The sequence below is a fragment of the Solanum pennellii genome, chromosome 6, assembly GCF_001406875.1.
Source record: "Solanum pennellii chromosome 6, SPENNV200".
NCBI lineage: Eukaryota > Viridiplantae > Streptophyta > Magnoliopsida > Solanales > Solanaceae > Solanum > Solanum pennellii.
The window spans coordinates 49973154-49992401 of record NC_028642.1 but is presented as its reverse complement, the minus strand read 5'-3'; the positions used below and the strand labels follow the sequence as shown (position 1 = coordinate 49992401).

The 19248-nt window shown below is 32.4% G+C and overlaps 4 protein-coding genes across 4 annotated transcripts; 2 read left to right on the top strand and 2 right to left on the bottom strand.

Moving 5' to 3' along the window:
* The first annotated feature begins 867 nt into the window (after positions 1 to 867).
* Positions 868 to 3554, top strand: LOC107023069 (subtilisin-like protease SBT1.4). Its single transcript, XM_015223616.2, has one exon. It carries the CDS (start codon positions 1031 to 1033, stop codon positions 3356 to 3358), a length of 2328 nt encoding a protein of 775 aa, XP_015079102.1. The 5' UTR covers positions 868 to 1030; the 3' UTR covers positions 3359 to 3554.
* Positions 3555 to 3879: 325 nt separating this feature from the next.
* Positions 3880 to 7203, bottom strand: LOC107021447 (RING-box protein 1-like). The gene is made up of 5 exons (XM_015222116.1): positions 6938 to 7203; positions 6789 to 6839; positions 6638 to 6697; positions 4290 to 4361; positions 3880 to 4205 (listed from the first exon to the last, which is right to left on the bottom strand). The coding sequence occupies exons 1-5, from the start codon at positions 7071 to 7073 to the stop codon at positions 4168 to 4170; spliced, it is 357 nt and encodes a 118-aa protein (XP_015077602.1). The 5' UTR covers positions 7074 to 7203; the 3' UTR covers positions 3880 to 4167.
* Positions 7204 to 10215: 3012 nt separating this feature from the next.
* Positions 10216 to 10905, top strand: LOC107022886. The gene has a single exon (XM_015223462.2). It carries the CDS (start codon positions 10345 to 10347, stop codon positions 10723 to 10725), a length of 381 nt encoding a protein of 126 aa, XP_015078948.1. The 5' UTR covers positions 10216 to 10344; the 3' UTR covers positions 10726 to 10905.
* Positions 10906 to 14359: 3454 nt separating this feature from the next.
* On the bottom strand, positions 14360 to 16716 carry LOC107021691 (serine/threonine-protein kinase RIPK-like). The gene is made up of 5 exons (XM_015222397.2): positions 16049 to 16716; positions 15820 to 15955; positions 15540 to 15676; positions 15318 to 15441; positions 14360 to 15224 (listed from the first exon to the last, which is right to left on the bottom strand). The coding sequence occupies exons 1-5, from the start codon at positions 16448 to 16450 to the stop codon at positions 14629 to 14631; spliced, it is 1395 nt and encodes a 464-aa protein (XP_015077883.1). The 5' UTR covers positions 16451 to 16716; the 3' UTR covers positions 14360 to 14628.
* Between the last annotated feature and the right edge of the window lie 2532 nt (positions 16717 to 19248).

Here is a 19248-nt window from a genome sequence, read left to right as displayed (position 1 = left end):
TTGTTAATTCAAGTTATTGTTGTAAGCAACTTGTTGAATTTGTGAATGAAGGTTAAGTATTTCGATTTTGAATAGGTAAACTACATGACAATAGATACACTAGTTGTTAAGCAAAAAATGAATACACCGATATAAAATACAATGAATACATTGTTGTTAAACACAAAAATGAACACATTTGATACAACTATACTTATATAATCGTTTCAACTTTTTATCTTGGATATATTACTTATCTATCTAGATATAATTGTCTTCGTAAATCTACATTTTAACTTGTGCTTGTATAATACTACAAGTATCTATGTATATAAATATAGATACATTTCAACACTTTTGTTAAGCAAAAATATGGACACTTCATACAAACGAGCGAAAAAGATACAATTTGTGGGTATCAAACTGTATAAGTATGGATACATTAGACAAACAAGCAAAAAAATACAATTTGTGGGTATCAAATAAGTACGAGATTAATATGTAATTAATAACTACCTGATGGATACAAAATCACAAAAATCGCTCCTGCAATAATGTAAAGTATATTGAATTTGAATGAATTTGGAGAGGGGGGGAGGTGGCAGAAAATATTGATGTATGAATATTGATGAAAGCAAAAAACTTGATAATGGTAAACAGGAAAAAAGATCACAGATGTATCTGCCATAATTATTTAGGCATTCAATTATAATTACTTTCTTATTCAATATTTATTTTTTATATTAAATATATAAAAAATATTTATTTACGTAAAATTGACTTTGCTATTTATAGTCTAATTATATCCGTATAATATAAAAAAAATAAAACATAACTTTTTTTTTTTTAAATATATATGGATATTTGCCATCTGAAGTTTTTCCTTATAAAAATATCTAGGTGGGTACGCTAAATTAATGGAATGTAAATCAATCAGTACCTTCAACGTGGCCCAATAAGGCCCATCCAATTGGGTACTTGCGCTTCCTTTATATCTCATATACCGGCGACATTTCGCCGATAACTTTTTTCCTCCGGTAAACGGTCAACGATGGCGGAAATCTCCGTTCTTTCTATTTTATTCATTCTCTCTTTCTGCCTTGCTCCGGTGACCATTTCCGTCCAATTTGATGGCCATGAAACTTTCATCATTCACATAGCCAAATCTCACAAGCCTCATGTTTTTTCCACCCATCACCATTGGTATTCCTCCATCGTCCGATCTGTTTCTCCGTCCTCTCACCACCGTTCTGAAATCCTCTATACCTATGAACGAGCCGCCGTGGGTTTCTCCGCCCGTCTTACCGCTGGGCAGGCTGATCAGCTCCGCCGTGTTCCTGGGGTAATCTCTGTCATTCCTGACCAAGTACGGTATCCCCACACCACCCATACACCTACCTTCTTGAAACTTGCCGACTCATTCGGCCTCTGGCCTGACTCTGACTACGCCGATGATGTTATTGTTGGTGTTCTGGATACAGGTATTTGGCCGGAAAGACCGAGTTTTTCCGATGCGGGGTTATCTCCTGTTCCTGCAGGTTGGAAAGGGAAGTGTGTGACTGGACCGGGTTTTCCGAGAAGTTCATGTAATCGGAAAATTATTGGTGCTCGGATGTTTTACAAAGGGTATGAAGCTTCACAGGGTCCAATGGACGAATCAAAAGAAGCGAAATCACCGAGAGATACTGAAGGTCATGGAACACATACTGCTTCAACTGCAGCTGGTTCTTTGGTAGCAAATGCTAGTTTTTACCAATATGCTAAAGGTGAAGCTAGAGGAATGGCGATTAAAGCTAGAATAGCTGCTTACAAGATTTGTTGGAAAACCGGTTGTTTCGATTCCGATATACTGGCTGCCATGGATCAAGCTGTTGATGATGGTGTTCATGTGATTTCACTTTCCGTCGGAGCTAACGGATATGCTCCACATTACCTCCATGACTCCATTGCAATCGGAGCTTTTGGTGCCTCCGAACATGGGGTCCTCGTCTCATGCTCAGCTGGAAATTCCGGTCCTGGCCCCTACACAGCAGTGAACATTGCCCCGTGGATCCTCACCGTTGGTGCTTCAACCATAGACCGAGAGTTTCCAGCTGATGTTATTCTAGGAGATGATAGAGTATTTGGTGGCGTTTCCTTATACGCCGGCAATCCGTTAAACGATTCCAAATTACCCGTGGTTTATTCCGGTGATTGTGGTAGCAAATACTGTTATCCAGGAAAGCTGGACCATAAAAAAGTCGCCGGTAAAATTGTCCTCTGCGATAGGGGAGGCAACGCTAGAGTTGAAAAAGGAAGTGCAGTGAAGCTAGCTGGTGGGGTAGGAATGATACTCGCTAACTTAGCTGATTCCGGTGAAGAACTCGTTGCAGATTCACATCTTCTCCCGGCGACAATGGTAGGTCAAAAAGCCGGAGACGAAATAAGAGAATACGTCACCTCTGATCCATCACCAACAGCTACAATCGTATTCAAAGGAACCGTGATCGGAAATTCACCAGCGGCGCCGCGTGTGGCGGCGTTCTCAAGCCGTGGACCGAATCATTTAACGCCGGAGATTCTTAAACCGGATGTTATTGCACCCGGAGTTAACATCTTAGCCGGTTGGACCGGAGCTAACGGTCCAACCGATTTAGCAATTGACCCGAGAAGAGTGGAATTTAATATTATTTCAGGGACTTCCATGTCGTGTCCTCACGTTAGTGGATTAGCTGCTTTACTTAGAAGGGCCCACTCAAAGTGGACCCCAGCAGCCATCAAATCAGCACTCATGACAACAGCTTATAATTTGGACAATTCAGGTAAGATATTTACTGATCTTGCCACTGGTGAAGAATCCACACCTTTTGTTCATGGATCCGGGCATGTGGATCCGAACCGAGCATTGAATCCGGGTTTGGTTTACGATATTGAAACCAGTGACTACGTGAACTTCCTATGCACTATTGGCTATGACGGCGACGACATCGCGGTGTTCGTGAGAGATTCTTCTCGGGTTAATTGTAGTGAACGGAGTTTGGCTACTCCGGGAGACCTGAATTACCCGTCATTTGCAGTTGATTTTACCAGTGATAGTAACGGTGTGGTGAAATACAAGCGTGTGGTGAAGAATGTAGGGGGGAATGCGAATGCTGTTTATGAAGTGAAGGTGAATGCACCTTTAGGTGTGGAAGTGAGTGTGTCACCGGCGAAGCTTGTTTTCAGTGAGGAAAATAATAGTTTGTCCTATGAGATTAGCTTTACGAGTAAAAGAAGTGAAGATATTATGGTGAAGGGGATTCCATCTGCGTTTGGATCGATTGAATGGAGTGATGGGATTCACAATGTGAGAAGTCCAATCGCAGTGCGTTGGCGATACCAATCTGCTGTGTCCATGTGAGTAGTTGGATCATTGTGACTGAGGAACTATGCTTTATTGAAGACAAATAAATTGGACTGATGGCAAACTGGAAGAGGAAAGTACCATTGAAGTTTCATTTGGTTTCACTTTTTTTTTCTTTTCTTGCTTTGGATGTTTTTCAGATTGATGTATATATGAATGAAGCATGTCAAATTGTTCCAGAGTTCCAAGCCTAGTTCTTGACTTCATTAAGTACATTAACAATTATGTAGTCTTAAAACCAGTGATTAAACAGTCTCTATATATAACTTGACAAATTATGTAGTCTTAAAATAGCAATGGCACTTCAACAGTTCTAATTGGCCTCTTTGTTTATATGAAAGGATTGAATGACATAATCGAATGGAATCCAAATTTGGTTAACCATAAAGATGACTTCAACCTTCTCTCAACAGGCCAGGATCAATAGCCGTTCAACCTGAGGAAGTTTTTGGCACTCATCCTTTGCCTGGGGAATAAGTTTTAGCAGTTAAACAACAAATCAAACTTGGCACCATATATACAAGGATAACTTTATACTAGTATTAGAATTTGTCACCAACATAGGGTTAACAAACAACATAATCAACAGCAAGACGGTTTGGCATTTGAAGTAAAACAATAACATAGAAGTTCAAAATAACATCATATGTGCAATTTAAATGCCACCTCTCCGATAAATCACATCCCAATAGAAAGCAGTCTCAGATTTATATTGCCATAATACAAAACAAAAAAACACTAAAATAAGAGTTTCAAGGTTCCAGTGCAGCATGATCTTTTCGGCTGCACTGAATGTATTGAATCCTCTAGTGACCATACTTCTGAAACTCCCACTCACTGTTATCTGCACAGCAAAGAATAATTCCAAAATTACAAAATACTCAAAGCCCCTCTAGAAACTAAAACACAGTTGATGAATGATAAGTACCTAGTGGGCACACTTGACGGGTCTTGAGCCATCGACTGATGCAGTGAAAGTGGAAGGCATGATTACATACACCTGAGGAAATCTCAATCAATATACACTTCTGAAGCATAGCAATATAATTAAGAAAAAATATGCAGACCAGTATAAGTAACAGAAAGTAGGTAATTAAATAACTCCAAAATGCACATAGAGACAAGGGTACATAAATGAGAGAGAAACAGATGAAAACAAGCAGTAAACTAGATTTATTTCCTTACTTATTAAGATAATATAAGAGATTGACATGCTAGTATTACTACACAAGAGGGCTCACATACCAACCTATCCAGAGCAAAGTTTATCAAATCAATAAACATAGTTTGACGAGCACATGTAATAATAAACATGCAACTGAAACCAGGCGAAAGATCTCTTGCACAAAAAAATTATTTTCATGGAACAAAATCCTCAACCTGGATTTCAGTTGCAGACTTAAATGCTAAAACTCGCGTGTGTTGTGTAATGTTTTACAAGGCCTGACATGAAATGGGCTGCAACCATTGACATTTTTACGTCAAAGATCTACATAGCCCTAGACCGCTTCATAGTTCTTAATGTGTCACAAGCTGTTTGATGTATCATAAGAACTGATGGTTTCATCACCTAAAGCTTCTTATATAGAATTAGAATTAAATGCCTACTAGTTGATAGGACTATTAGATGGTTTATCCATAACATTCTCAAAAAAGAAACAAATATCAAGTGATCCTACTACAGCCTATTAGAAGTAATAAAGCAATTTGTGAGAACAAGTCATAGATAATGCAGATGCATATAAAGCTGACAAGACTACCACCCATATTTATCCCGCACATTAGGCAGACATGATGTTCCGCTGCTGGCAAGTGAACTAGCAAAAAACTAATGACTTGTTCTTCATTATATTTTTACATGCATTATTTAAGAAAAGTGCAAGTCTAGGTAAGCAAATTATGAATGCATGCTCTGAATATGCAAAATAACCCAACTGTGCTTATTTCATCCCAAAAGTACATCTAGTGCTAGTTCCATCCATTCTGTTTTATGATCCATGCAACTCTATGCATCTAAATTTAGGTAGTCTTTTTTCTGCACATGACCCCCTCCAATCTCCATAGTAAGTTCAAGGTAAAAATGTTAATGTGGGAACAAAGGTAACTGACTTATAAACCCCAAAGGAAAAAATGTAGAAAAGAGAAGAGCCAGACGCTAAAGGAAAAGAAGCATGGTACAGCAAAAGCTAATGGGAAGCCACCTGAATTAGGACAAAACCCACCCTCAATTCCTAGCACAGTCAAAGCAGCCCTCAATACACAATTCTTTTTCTCCTCCGTCATTGGCCAAAAAAACTATACACCAACATACACCTCCCAAAGCAAAAAAAAACAAAAAAAAAGCTTTCCACTCTTCTGGATACCTTTATTAATTATTTTAGCATGATTAAATTTAGAGGTTTGATTTAGTACATTGGTGCTTTCATTCATGCCGTAAAAGAAAGAAGAAGGAATAGAGAAGAGGAAGAAAATTCTGTGAATGGTGTGAGGTGCAAAATTCTCATGGAGTGAAAGCAACGAGTGAGGGAAGAGGTGCAGTCCTATGGTGGAAAGTCTAGAAGTAATATATAGGAGTATGCACAGACGTTTCCTCCCTAGCTTTCTTAAACTCTTATAATGACCAGACAGTTCTTCAACCTACATCTACCTCTCCAAAAGCCAAACTGAAGCACCTTCTAGCTAGTACATCCTCCCACCTCCTCTTCACATGCTCGACCATCTCAAAATGACTTCTCTCATCAAACAAATATGTCATATTGTAGGACAAAAAGTCACACACTCACACTAAATGACTTTGATCACAGATTGGAATTTGGAAGACAACCAAAGGCTCTGGGGACCTATGGATACATTACTCTATTACGATAAAAGTTATGATTGAAAAAATATGCTTATTAAAATGACCAGCAGATTTCATTACACGACATACAATATATGTGTCTTGACACAAGCACAAACCAAACATCAAGACAGAAATTCATAAAAATACTACAAGCATCTTTTACCATGACATACGTTCATCCCTTGCCCGTGATTACCAATATGGAATAAAAATATATTGTTTACAAGGCACAAGGTGATGTATACACAAAAAAGTACTGGTATGGAATCAGAACATCAAAACTCAGCATATATAAACTCACAAATAATCAATTCAATGAACACAAAGTGTAAAACAACATAACAGCTTCTAACTGAGATGATTTCGGCTCGTTAACACCAAGTATCAAGTTTCCAAATAATAGAGATACATAAACACTTCTGAAAATAGCTTACCCCAGGCAACAGTGCACTCCTCGCTAGTAGCACTAGCTTGATTAGCTTGACATTCAATGCCTGAGAGAAAATTTCACACAAACGAAACAAATAAATACATGATTAAGGTCAAATTTGTTTCAGCTAAACCATAATTTTCAAAGATACTCACAGAGATCCATGATATGGTTCCTGCAAATAGCACAGTTGTCTACAACAATATCTGCATCAACAATTTCACAAATCACGTTAGCTAAACACTAATTTTACAGCATCAATCGATAAGAAACAACAAAAAAATTCCTCCTACAAAAATCGTACCCCAAGCCCATAAAGAGACAGCGTTCCACTTTTTGATCTCAAAACGCTTGGGTTTCTTCGAAGAAGAAGAACAGCATGGAGGTGCGGTAACGTTGGATCCTTCATCGGCGGCAGCCATCTCGACGTCTGTAGACATAGCTGAGAAATCAATCAACAGAATACGAATCCAAAATTCTAGGGTTACCGATCGAACTTCTAATAAGAGGAAAGAAAAGTCGGTGAATGGAGTTATTGTGTCAACATGTTTGCGGGTAAATTTGTGTTAAAACCATGACCAAAAGGGTAAACTACTACTTTCAAGAAATTATTACGCCTCAATTTAATATTTTTTGATAATTATAATTCTTCCCACTTTTTTTTTTTTTAGGAAATTGTCCAAATTTGTTCAGAAATATTTTTGCTTTTCTAATTTTTATTGAAATCTGATTAATTTCAGCTTATTTTCACTCTCGGATTCCTACATGCTCAAACAAATTATTACTAGTAAAACAATTTTTTCTGTGTGTTTTACTGCATAACCATAGCATAGTAAACAAATTTAGAAAAAATTATAATTATGATTTTTTTTAGTTGTAACACATCTCTATATATAAATTATGAGTCAAATTTTAATTATTATGAGTCAAATTTAAATTAAAAAATAATAAAATTCTATTTTTAAAATAATTTAGGATTTGAAATTAATTCTTTTAGTTAAATTATTGTTTAATATCAGAAACAAACACAAACTTTAAATCAAAGTTCTAGCTTGAATGGCCTAACGGGCCAAAAGAAGATGGCTAATTAGTCCTAGGAATTATTTTGTAACTATCGAATGAAGTGGTAATTTTAACTAAGAATACGGACAAAATAAAAAAGTTCGACTTAAGAACAATACCCCTAAAAAAATTAAAAAATTAGCCTTTCGCAAAAAGTATTTCAAAACTTTAGTATTTATGCTGAAAATTAACTCAAGAAATACTTTTTAACTCAAGAAATACCTCTTCTTAATGCGTGAGTAGATATCTAGAAGTAAGTCAAATACTCAAATTTACAGTCAAACTTTTCCAATACTTGGGTAGATACGTGTCGAATAGAAAACTGAATGATTTTTTGTGTTATGAGAAGGGTTTATTTATAGGGATCTTTATCCGGTCCAAAGTTGAAACTAAAACCACTTTCTCCTTTTTACTTTCGAAATAGGATTTCAAATTCTGGTTAAATATGGATTGTAGAAATCACATAATTAATTACTAGGCTTCCTATTATTTTAAAAATTAATTTGAACTATTTTTATCATAATAAATTATAAATTATTATACTAAGATTCGTAATTGCAGTCCTCCATTATATTTTAAAATTCTCCATTAAACACCTACATAATTCTTCATATTAAGACAAATACTAATTAATAAATTAAATAACTCATGAATAAATTAAATTACTGATGAATTTAATTCAACGACTAATTTTTTTTTAAATAATATTCATAAATTGACCGGTCGAGTTTGCTCATGAAAACTTTTAAGTTTTTCATAAAAAAAAATTGTATCACCAATCTCTATATTGGGACATGAATTCAATTAACTAACTTATTATTTCATCAATATATATAATTATAGTCCAATTTATCGATATATTGGTCCATCTCAAAATCTCATTTTTTAATAAATTAAAATGATAATTAATCTTATATATTAGCTTAAATTCTATACACCAAATTACCTACTGTATAAGTTTTAGGCACATGTATAACAAAATGACTTATTTAATTTAACTCTTTATTGAATTAAATAGATAAATTATTCAATAAAAAATACTATAATAAAACACATGATTAATAACACATTCTGACACTAATTAATTTCGATTAACATTTCTACGTCTTATTTGAAGATTTTGAACACCCAAATTATGAATCATATGTGTGAGAGACTGAAATTATTGATTTATTTCTGATCATGTGGAGACTTGTTTGTTTATTTTTTTATTTCTTAGCTAAGTACACAAAAAATATCTTTATTGAGGATACTGTCTTCTTATGTGGAAGTATAAAATGGTTAGACATTTAATACTTATATTTTTTTAAGTTACATGTATTATTATGATCATTAATATAAAAATGATTACATTATCAATATAATTAAAATTGATTATATAATATTGTTATTGGTTTTTGTTGCTAGGTTACCAATAGGATCAGAGTACGATTATCAAAGATAGAAGTATGATTTATTGTTTATGAATTTTTATAATAATAACTAGGTCTATATATTTGTACATATTGTATATTATTTTTCATTAGTTCTTTTTTTATTTGTTCACTATGTTAAAAATATATTTAAAAGAAAAAAAATATTGTATAGTATTGTTAGTTACTATTTTCGTTCACTTTTATTCGTCCACTATTCTAAAATATATTTTTGCTTTTATTTGTCATTTTTAGTGTATCAAAAGAAAATATATATAGTATAGTATTGTTAATCACTCTCTCCATTTATTTTGTACTTGTCCATTATTCTAAAAGTATATTTTAACTTTTATTTTAGTGTATCAAAAGAAAATCATACATGTATATACTTTTGTGTTTTGCCCACATGCCTCAATATTAATTACTTATTCTCCAAACTAAATCATTTCTCATAATCTAAAATCATATCCCAGTTTAGCTTGTTACGTAATGATACAATACATAAGTGCGTTATTAAACTTGACTTTCAGTTAACAATTATGTTCTTCAACTTTGAACGTACACAAACAACATAAACTTATATACAATTGAATAAGTAGACACATTCAACCTACGTGGCATTCTACTTTATTTCTTACATGGTGTCTTATGTGTATTATGCCACATAAGATGTGTATGTCCACTTATTCAATTTTATACAAATTTAAATGTCAACTTTATGCAAATTTAAAATCATAGCGCATAAATATCAATTGAAACTAAATTAAATATCATAATTTATGAATTGTGCCTTAAATAATCATCAAAGTGTTAGCTGTCCATGAAATTTCTACATTTTTTTATTTAGCATATTCTTTTATTATATTATATTTATTCAAATTATAGCACATTAATTTTGACTAACATTCTAAAAAATGTATATCTTTTTTAATTATTTTAATAAAAAAGAAATACTATCAATTGATGAAATCTATTTTAAATTATTAAATTATAATCAAAATTCACGTCCCAAGAACGATGGTACTACAAATTTGTCCTTAGTATCTGTTAGAAGATCAATATATACACAATTATAATCCTTATTTTAATTTATATTAGGTGTAATAAAATAAAACTAATGAAAATGCAGAAGATGTGAACCTTAATTTAAGCGGAAAGCACATGCTCATTATTTGCACCTCATCGATCCTCAAATTAACTCTCTTCTCTCCGATTCATTCCTCAAATCTCAAAATTCATGGCTTCAAATCCTGCTAATATCGTCGAAAAAGCGCATCCAACCACCGTATCCCGAAGGGAACCACAAGCTCGCCGGAAATTTTCGTTGCGGAAGAAGAAGTTGCCGACGGTCCGGCTAGGAGGCGGGAAGAATATCAACAATCGCCGGCGATTCTCCGTCGCGAAGCTTTTCCGGCGAGTGAAATTGCGGTGGCTGAAGGTGCAGTACACGTGTTTGCTGAAAAAAATGAGAGAATATTATCAATCTGCGGTGAAGGATATAATGGAAAATGGCGGAGCATTGGATTCGTTTCAGCAGCGTTTACTATTGGAGACTTCTTTTGCTGTTCCGGTGATGGGCCTTTCCTTCAATACTTTTCCAAATCACTATGGCACTTGAAGTTTTTTTTTTTTAATGTTTTTTTACTTGGAAAAACTTATTATTATTGAAAATAATTGGAAAATAAAATCCTCAATAATGCATCATTTTTTAAAATGTCGAATAGTTTCATTATATATTTCTCGAATCATTTTTATTTGTTCAGTATTTCTAAAATAAAACTTTTCATTTTTAGCATATTAAAAAATAAATTATTATTTATTAAGTATTTATTTATTTTGTTATATCTATAGTCAACTAAGTACATGACATTTAATTATTGCAAATGCATGTTTATACGATGCATGAATGTTTGTGCTGGTAGATGCTTTATTTTTGTGGTTGATGACTTCGTATTTTGAGAGGTTCGAATAAAAAATCTCACTCAAATATGAAAATAGTATTTACCATTCAACAAAATTCGATTGATATAGTTGGGAAGTTTATCCTAAGCAACACCTAAAACTCCATGAAAGGTCAAAGTGGCTCTTGGTGTAAGCGAGCTAATTATGGGTAACAAGTTCTTTTTTTTTTTTTAACTCGTTGTTTGATATCTATATTAGAGTTTGATTGAATTAAAATTCATGTTTTCAAACTTTTGATTTATTAATTATAAGAAATTTGAACTATTCACCACTCATTCATGTTGATGGGTAAATAAATTACGAGAAAGTGTTATATAATCATAATGAGTATTTGAAAATATAAATACGCCATTAAGGTGCACAACGCACATGAAGGTGAACATACATGATAACGTGTACAGTATTTATTTTTATATATACGAAATTCGTCTCTAAAAAAGTTGCATTGTAGCAGTTTATAGAGTATTTATTTTAACGTAATATAATAAGAAGAATAGTTGTGTGACACTATACATGAATTTTATGCTTCAAAAGTATACAATGTACCTACTTATTGAGCAATAATATATTTACTTGAAATTTGAGAAGGGTAATATCGTGTGCATAATCTTACTTCTATATGAAGATAGAGAGACTATTTCTAATAACCATTGGCTCAAATAAAGTATATAAGAAAATCAAGAATGTAAAGTAAATATAGTAGCGAAGAAGTCATCCTAAAAACAACAAGTAGCAACAACAAATAATACGATAATAAAAAAAAGAAGTAATACTAAAATAGAAGAATAAGGAAACAAGAAAGTAACCCGAAAAATACTTATAACTAATATGGAACTAGACAAATTGTACCCTAATCTCTGACCTTCATATTTTTTCATCTAGGGTACTATCCTCGATAAGTTGCAGGTATGCGATCATGTTGTTTCTAATAACATTTCCCAAATATTTATTCGGTTACCTCCTTTTTTTACACAATCTATAATTAACTTTTCATATTTTTTTTATTAAAACATTGTACATCTTTTTTTATATGTCTAAATCATCTCACGTTCGTGAAATATACTCCACTTGTGCCTTAAAAGGGGTGGGGAGAGTATCATGGGATTTGAACTTGAAATCAACGTACGTGATAAGAAAGTTAAAATTCGAAGTGTAACTTGTTTTTGAATCAAGTACAGCTTAGAGCTTGGAAATATCACATGGGCTTTGTCACTTCCATTTTTTGGTTTTGAAGAAAATCAAATAAATGAATTAAAAAGGTCATTTTAAAAATGAATGAATGAATAAATTAAATTATAATTTTCTCTTCAACTCATCTCGAATCAAAAGGAACAAAAATATTAATTATTTATTATCTAAAATCATTTCCAAAACTAAAGACAATCCATCAAAATATTCATATTAATCATCAAGTATTTTTAAGAAAATGTAACTTTGACAAGTTCTCAAATCGATCCGTGTGAGCCTTTAGAAAGCCTATAGGAGTAAGATTATTTAATTAACTTAAAATAAGTGCTTAAAATTATTATTTTTATTTACTATAAACACTATAAAAGTGTCTACAAATTATTGAATTAAAAACCTCCAAAATAAGCCCATCCAAAAGAACTCTTATTTTGGACATTATAGAACATGTTAATTGTCACTACTGATTTTATTGTTTTTTTTTTATAATATAAGAAGGAATCATAAATCAGGACCACTTAATATAATATAAATAGCCATGTCATTATGTTAATATGTATCTGGTTTTGTCCTTGTGAAGATCCTGAGATCACAGAACTTGTCCCTAATCAGACCATATTATATATATAATTTATAATTATTGATAAGATTAACATAAAAACTCGTTGAATAAGCTCTTTCATTTTAAAACGCAAGTTATTGCAAAACTGACATAAGAGACACTTGTATTTAAAATAAAAAATAAAAAATGGAAAGGTCAGACTTAATATACCTCCTTAGCCAATGCATTTTGCGATTGATTAATTAAACAGAAAAGTGTTTAAAATATCCTTAAAGTATTGGAAATGGTATGAAAGTACCCTCCATCCATCTATTGGCTCCAAAATACCCTTCTCATCCACCTATTGGTTCCAAAATACCCTTCTCATCCACCTTTGAGTTCAAAATTGACCACTCGATTTTAAATTTAAACTATTTAAAATATTTTTTTTGATACATGACACTCAACTTTTGTTATAATTTAACTTATTAATATAATTTATAAATCAATCTACTACCCACCCATTACTAATTAAACCACACCCAATTAATAAATCCGCCCCATTACTAATGCAACAACTGAAAAACTACTGCCAATGAGTATTTCTAAAAATTTGAGGAGAAAATATCTATAGAAGTAGATTATCATACATTCAAATACTCAATCAAAACATATTATAATTAAATTTCTAATTAAAAATTACCGATAAACTTAAAAGTTTGACTATGTTCATCTTAATTATTCATTCGTCTCAATTATGTGATGTTACTTAATAGGTAATTTTTTTTTAAAAGGAATATATTAAAGTTTAAGTATTTCAAACAAATAACAAATATTTATAAAATTATATTGAAAAAAGTGCATGAATTAATACAGGATGTACTACTTCTTTACTTTTAATCATAAAATTTAAATTCAAGCTTGAAAGAGAATCTCATTGAAATTGTCTTCCTAAATAAGCGGCTCAATCTAAATTTAATTGGAGTTTCAATTCGGACTCGAATAATTTTGAATGTCATTTTCAGGAGTCTATAATTTCATCATGTTTTAGTATTGTTTAGGACGATTTTGATATTAGAATTGGTTTATTAATTGAGTGGGGTTTAATTAGTAATGGGTGGGTAGTGGGTGGTTTATAAATTATATTAATAAATTAAATTATATCCAATAGTTGAGCGCCAAGTATTTTAAAAGAATATTGAAATAGTTTAAAGTTGAAACCGTTAAATAAGTGGTCAATTTTGAACCTAAAGGTGGATGACAAGGGTATTTTAGAGCCAATAGGTGGATGAAAAGGGCATTTTGGAGCCAATAGGAGGATGGAGGTTAATTTTGTACCATTTTCAATACTTCAAAGATATTTTAGGCCCTTTTCCGTTGATTAAATTGTCTGTATTAAGGCACAGGTAAAAGTATATCCATCTGGATAAGACTTCTTATTAAAATTTGGCTTTAAATCACTAATTTTATTGAACCACTAGTGTTATTAATATCTCACCAACCCTCACACTGTTAGACTTTGACAATTATTAGGACCACATGGAAGAATAAAACAAAGAGAAGAGAAGAATGATTCTTTTCGTTTTCATAATATAACTTTTTCTTGTTCAAACAACTTTTTACAACTGATAAAAGTCATAAGAATCTTCTATGTACATTGCTTTCAACAACAAAAACGAAAACACTAAAAGGATTTTTTTTTTCCAAAACTGAGACTAAAATGTAAACTGACTTAACAAAAAAATACATTTGGAGTACTTAATTATACTATCTAATTCACATATGTTTTACATTTTAAATCTCTTTTCCCTTTCTTCTCTTCGTTGCGATTGATCAACAAGAATTTAGTTTGTTTGTTCTCTCATGCTTTACAGTTTTGTGATACAAATGAGTATCTGAGTAAACAGAAGCATCAGTCTTTAGCCTGTGTTTATACCTGTGTCCGACTCTCCGTTGCTTAGCATTACCATCCTCTCTGCTTTCCCCTGCATTATCTACTTCGTTTTCCCTTACATCCGCCTTGTTTTCATCGTTCACTTTAGTCTTCAATTCACCAATTTCCGTTCCCTTGTCAGGTTTTGAGGAGGGGACGACGTAAACAAATGGGCCCATTGGTATATCCTTCATGTCCAAGACTGGTTCCAAGATCTTCACTATGTTGCTCATAGTAGGCCTAGACCTGGGCTGGTGGCTTAAGCATTGATAAGCCAATGCAGCTACCTTCTTGGCTCCTTGTGTCGAGTACTGACCTTCAAGCCGTGGGTCCATTATTCTGTCAAGCTTGTGTGGATCCCTTAGCATTGGTCTTGCCCAATCCACCAAGATTCGCTCTTTGAGGGGGCGTTTCTTGTCCATGGCTCGTCGTCCTGTTATAAGTTCTAACAAAACTACTCCGAAGCTGTATACATCGCTCTTGCTTGTTAAATGACCTGTTTAAAGAAAACGGAAGTTTTAAGTATTCGTGATAAGTGGGACTAATAAGAAGTAAACGCGATAAATGAGACACATAACATCAAAATTACCAGTCATGATGTACTCCGGAGCAGCATAGCCATGAGTGCCCATCACACGAGTCGAGACATGTGTGTCATCGCCTTCCGGTCCATCCTTTGCTAGCCCAAAATCAGATAGTTTGGCCCTGTAATCCTGATAATTCATAGCATTATAAGTTTCTGGCTTTTACTTCATCATGAAAAAGGTGTTGAACTTTTCAATGTCAAAACAATACTTCGTAGATAACTTACCGAGTCTAAGAGGATGTTAGAAGCCTTAAAATCGCGGTAGATTACTGGTTTTTCTTCTCCGTGAAGGAAAGCCAGTCCCTTTGCAGCACCAACCATAATTTTTATTCTGTTCAACCATGGCAAACAACTCGAATATCCTGTTTTGATACATCACATGAAAAATCAGAAACAGAACGGGGCCAAAAGTTTTTGTTCATTTTACAATCGACAATAGTGATCATACGAAGAAAAATCATATTATTCGCGGAGATTATTCATACACAAGAATATCAATGCTTACTCGAAAATAGTTGATCCTCGAGGTTTCCCCTTGCCATATACTCGTAAACGAGAAGTCTCTGCTCCTCCTCCCAGCAATATCCAATCAACTTCACTAGATGATGATGCCTCAATTGCCCCAAAAAAACCACTTCAGTCTGAAAATTCAACAATTCTAAAACTATTACTACTAATCAGAAACAGTAGTTACAACCAAAAAATCAATTTTCAGGCCAAAAAAAATTGCTCACCAGCCATTCTTGATGGCCCTGATTTCCATCCAAATCAAGCAATTTAACAGCAACAGGTTGAGCATCCAAACCAGGCTTAATCTTGTCATCAATAAACCCCTTGTGAACGGGTCCAAATCCACCTTTACCGAGAAAATTAGCTGAGGAGAAATCACTAGTGATGAGTTTAAGTTCCTCATATGTGAATACATGAAGATTTGAACCAATGACAGCGTTCGATGAAAGATCATCCAATGATATAAGTACTGATCTAGAATCAGTACTTATATCAGAAAAAGCTAATCTATGATGATCAGAATTCATCTGTTTACTGTTCTCCATCACCTTCGCCTCCGAACGAACATTATTGCCCTTAAAACAGTTTGGCAGAACAGATTTCCAGTCAATTCCGCAAGTAACCATAGCTGTTCTACTAAATCCGATGAAATTTGATCAGTTTGGTGTCAATTTTTATTGCTTACAAGGTGTTTGACAAAATGTGTCAATGAAACCAAACAAGGAAATGAGCTTGTGATTGTCTATATTATTTTCCATGCATAATATAAGGCTTATATATAATGTAAATTTGAAAAATGCAAGTGGGATGAATAAGTCGTCCTATTTTATTTGACTTTGATATAGAGCGTGTTATGGTAGTATATTATTATATAATATGAAAATTTTGGTCACATTTTCTTTGAGAAAGCTTCTATGATATTTCATTATTTTGGATTTTGGGACTGAAACACTGGATGCATGGAAACTTCTAAAATGACTGGGGTACAAGGGTATCCAAAACAGGGTAGAAAGGACAATTGAAGGGGGCAAATAAATTAATTGATTTTTTTTAGTTATCATATTTGAACTATCGTAAATGGTACGCAAATCTCTTCGTCATACTTTTGGGATTTCGGTACCTTTGCCGTTCAAAAACTAGAACATATATGTCATTAGCTCTAACTGAACACTAAATAGGACCACATGATATAATCTCATCCATCGATTCAATATTTAAAAAATATTGAATCAGTGGATAAAATTATGAGACGTATATATTTGTTAGTATAAAGGGTATATATACTCTAGTTTTAGGATAGCAGGGGCAACAATGTCCAAAAATATAACGGAGGGTGTCTGCATACCATTTACACTAGTTCGGGAGTTATTCGTCGTTTTTTCCTTTTTTCTTTAATGATAAATTTTATATTCGAGCTTTGGATATGATTATTTTTTATTGGGAGGATCACTCTCAAATAAATCATACGGTATGCAACCTAAATTCAATCACAATTTTAATGCGAGCTTCGAACACAGAGTGGAAAACTAAAAATTATAAGGAAAATGTATTGTGGGAAACTAAAGAAGCAAAAGGCCTATCATTGGTTGCAAATCTGAAATGCATCAATCATTCTTGAATATTTAAGGTAAAAAATAGTACACATTGCACATAAGTAGTAGTGGAGTTTGAACTAGTGTTTTTTGTGTATTTATTTTATTTTTTATAGTTTAAACTAGTGGCATTAGATGGATGGTTGAGTCATGAGTGGATTGAATTTGAATGGGTTACAATGAATTGATTCAATAAAAAAAATTGGCCAATAATTCACTTAAATTATTTGAGTTGAGAAACTCAAATGAAAATGAGTCAAATAACCATAGTTCAATCCATCTAATTCTTAATAGTTGTTTGGATAAATATTTTTCATTTTATTTAAATTTTTAATATTAAAATTAAATTGAATTATGTTTGATTATATTTTTCTATAATTTCTTTTTTGAATCTTAGATGTTTGAATGAGCTTAATTACAACTCCAAAAGCGAAAAAGAATTTTCATGATAAAAACTATTTCTTAAATAAAATGAAAAACTATTCTCTTACAACAATTTGTTTATACCAAACAAAACTACTCAAAAAACTTTTTCTCCTCTATGTGTATGATGACTATATATAATGTATATAAAAGAAGAGTTGCTTTTGAAATATTTTAATAAATTTTCTCATATATTAATTTAATAATGTGAAGAAATATTTCTAAACAAATAAATTTAATACATAGTGTTTGTAATAAATTTTAAACATATGGAAAATAAATAAACTATACAAATAAAATATAAAGAAACATGATTTTATTCATCGAGATCGTGAGCACAAATCTGTTCCTTCCTTGATTCTATTCTCTAAGATTTATCCCTGATTCGAGGGCCGTTTGTAGTGTATTTCTCGAACTAGGATGATTTAGATTTGACTTCTCTATATGAATAATCCATCAATTTGCGAGCATTCGAGATCTTGATCTCTTTGTGGAATTTCCGAGATTCCTTTTAAGAGAATTTAGGTACCTTTATATAGGCATAAATTAGGATTTAGGGTTGAATAGCCTCTAATAATCGTTCAACACAATTTATAGAGTCCCAATTCGAATTGAACGCATCTTGTAGAGTCCGCAAAATTTTAATGTCTATGCATAGCAAAAGATATTATTCATACAAAATTTAATATATGAATAATTTAACTTTTAATTAGCTACCAAAGACAAAACAATATTTGATTACCTGTTAATAGTATCTTTTAATTTATACATATGATCGTATTAAGACTTTAAAATATTCTTAGTCAAAACTAAAATTTTGTTTTAACTTTAAATAAACAAAACTATTATTCTAGTAAACTAAAATTTACTAGTAACCAATTTGCTTATGTTTACATATTTGTCAGGATATTATTATTTTAATTGGTCAAAGAATTTATTATTATGTATAGTATAGAAAGTAGAAACGAATGGTTCTATAATTTGTTATTAGAATTGTTGACTGGCCTTTGTTGTGTAATTCATTATTATAGGATGGGACTTTTTATATTTCAAATAAGCAATAAATGTATGCAACAAAATTATGCACTAATTAATTGCATAGTTAGAATATATACTAATTTCCACTCTCAGTCCATATGCAATGAAATGGTAAAGTTTATCCAAAATAATTTATTACGTTTTAGATATTCTTTTTTTCCTTCATGGATAATATGACCATCAAACTATGATCATACTTCCAAATATAAGATAAAATTATTAGAAGGGAAAATGAAACAAGCTCAAACGAAATCGAAGTTGTCATATCATTAATGAATATGGTACAGTGGATGAGATTGCTTCTTTCTAATTGAAAGGTTTGGAAAAATTCTTTGTAGGGAATGTTTCTTCCTAAATGAGGCTCTATGTTT

Excerpts from the sequence above, each read along its gene's own strand:
- LOC107023069 (XM_015223616.2), top strand. The coding sequence starts at position 1,031 with ATGGCGGAAATCTCCGTTCTTTCTATTTTATTCATTCTCTCTTTCTGC.
- LOC107021447 (XM_015222116.1), bottom strand. The coding sequence starts at position 7,073 with ATGTCTACAGACGTCGAGATGGCTGCCGCCGATGAAGGATCCAACGTT. Across the intron at positions 6,840-6,937 it reads TGTCTCTTTATGGGCTTGGG|ATATTGTTGTAGACAACTGT; the intron begins GTACGATTTTTG and ends TTGTTGATGCAG. Across the intron at positions 4,362-6,637 it reads GGAGTGCACTGTTGCCTGGG|GTGTATGTAATCATGCCTTC; the intron begins GTAAGCTATTTT and ends AGATTTCCTCAG.
- LOC107022886 (XM_015223462.2), top strand. The coding sequence starts at position 10,345 with ATGGCTTCAAATCCTGCTAATATCGTCGAAAAAGCGCATCCAACCACC.
- LOC107021691 (XM_015222397.2), bottom strand. The coding sequence starts at position 16,450 with ATGGTTACTTGCGGAATTGACTGGAAATCTGTTCTGCCAAACTGTTTT. Across the intron at positions 15,442-15,539 it reads CTAACATCCTCTTAGACTCG|GATTACAGGGCCAAACTATC; the intron begins GTAAGTTATCTA and ends ATGAATTATCAG. Across the intron at positions 15,225-15,317 it reads TCCGGAGTACATCATGACTG|GTCATTTAACAAGCAAGAGC; the intron begins GTAATTTTGATG and ends TTCTTTAAACAG.